At 52.0% G+C, this 1355-nt stretch overlaps 1 protein-coding gene across 1 annotated transcript; it reads right to left on the reverse strand.

Annotated features, from left to right (window-relative positions):
• Window positions 1–609: 609 nt before the first annotated feature.
• On the reverse strand, window positions 610–1167 carry MONBRDRAFT_30646 (uncharacterized protein; the record flags this gene model as incomplete). Its single annotated transcript, XM_001751093.1, has 1 exon — window positions 610–1167. The coding sequence occupies one exon, from the start codon at window positions 1165–1167 to the stop codon at window positions 610–612; it is 558 nt and encodes a 185-aa protein (XP_001751145.1).
• Between the last annotated feature and the right edge of the window lie 188 nt (window positions 1168–1355).

The following is a 1355-nucleotide window of genomic DNA, read 5'->3' on the forward strand; positions in this document are numbered from 1 at the left end:
TTCTATGTGCGTGATTCTTCGCGCTTGTACTTCTTGGCATGATAGAAGCCGATGAATGTAGCTTGTTCTCTTGTGTTGTTTTGCGTGCCGTCGTGATTTTGTTGTCGGGGTTGCACAGCTTTGCTTTCAGCTCTGAGGTTCAAACACCTAATTTATTTATTCTTCATCCACTCGCGACGGCCAATCGGCGTTCCCAAGACCGTCATTATTAAAGGTATATGTCCAGTACAGTGTAATGTGTGTGGACAAGGCGATTGTCACAGAGGTATCCAACCAGTCGAAGTGTACACGAGAACATGGATTGAAGCAAGGCGAAGGAACAAGACAGAACAAGACAGAAGGAGGGAAGTGGAACGACCGAGGTCAAGAAGGAAAATGGTACCGATCCAGGGAGATCGCTCCCATTTATAGCAGGTGGAAACACACACACAGTGGAGACAGAGAATGGACTATCACACTGAAGACAGGTGGAAGCGATATCAGCAATCTGTTGGGACCAACAGATGCCACAACAAGATGATACACCAAGATGGTACAGCAAGATGTTACACAACAAGGTGGGACAACATCAAGTACCAGAGGACACACAACGTGGTAAAGTATACCGTCTCAGATTGTGCCTCTAATAGTCATGCCCGTGTTGGCCGTCTCGCGCACGGCATCTGGCAAGACAGACTCGATAGCAGCGATGGAAGCGGGATGGTGGCGAGGCATGTAGAAGCGGCTCTTACTGGGCTGCAAATGAAGGCCAGCAGACTCTGCACGAGCCTTGATAATCTCGACGTCGGCCGCCACGTCCTCCGCGGGACCCATCAGTACAATGTCGTCGAGGTATTTGATGACCTTGCAGCGGTAGTCAGTGGTGGCGTCGAGGAGACCCAGGACCTCACAGGAGTACAGGGCAAAGAAGAAGGGCGATAGCTCGTTGCCCTGCACAATGCCTTGGCCAACATCAATGTCAATCACCTTGAAGAACTTGTCGACAATGCAGTGAGTAGTGGGTCGAGCATAGTGTCGTTCAAAGGCGCGCAAGAGGCCAGGGACCTTGTCGGCCACAATCTCGTGCAGCCGTGCTCGGTCGGTGTAGTTGAAGGCACTCTTGAAATCGAGGGAGAGCATGGTCCAGCCCGGGGTAGACTCACAGGCTTGAAGCTCACCAAAGGCCATGCCAACCGCTGCTGAAATGCCGTCCTTGACTCCGACGGCCAGCTCTGGACTGGCCTGTAGTAAGTGGGCAATATGGGGCTGCTGTTGCTCGAGCAGAGCGCGGTTGACAACATTGTTGAAGATGGAATCCGTGCCCACGGGTCGAAACTTGCCGTTGGCTTTCTCCAGGATAGTGTAGTTGATGGAGC

Source organism: Monosiga brevicollis, genomic scaffold (assembly GCF_000002865.3).
Source record: "Monosiga brevicollis MX1 MONBRscaffold_208 genomic scaffold, whole genome shotgun sequence".
NCBI lineage: Eukaryota > Choanoflagellata > Craspedida > Salpingoecidae > Monosiga > Monosiga brevicollis.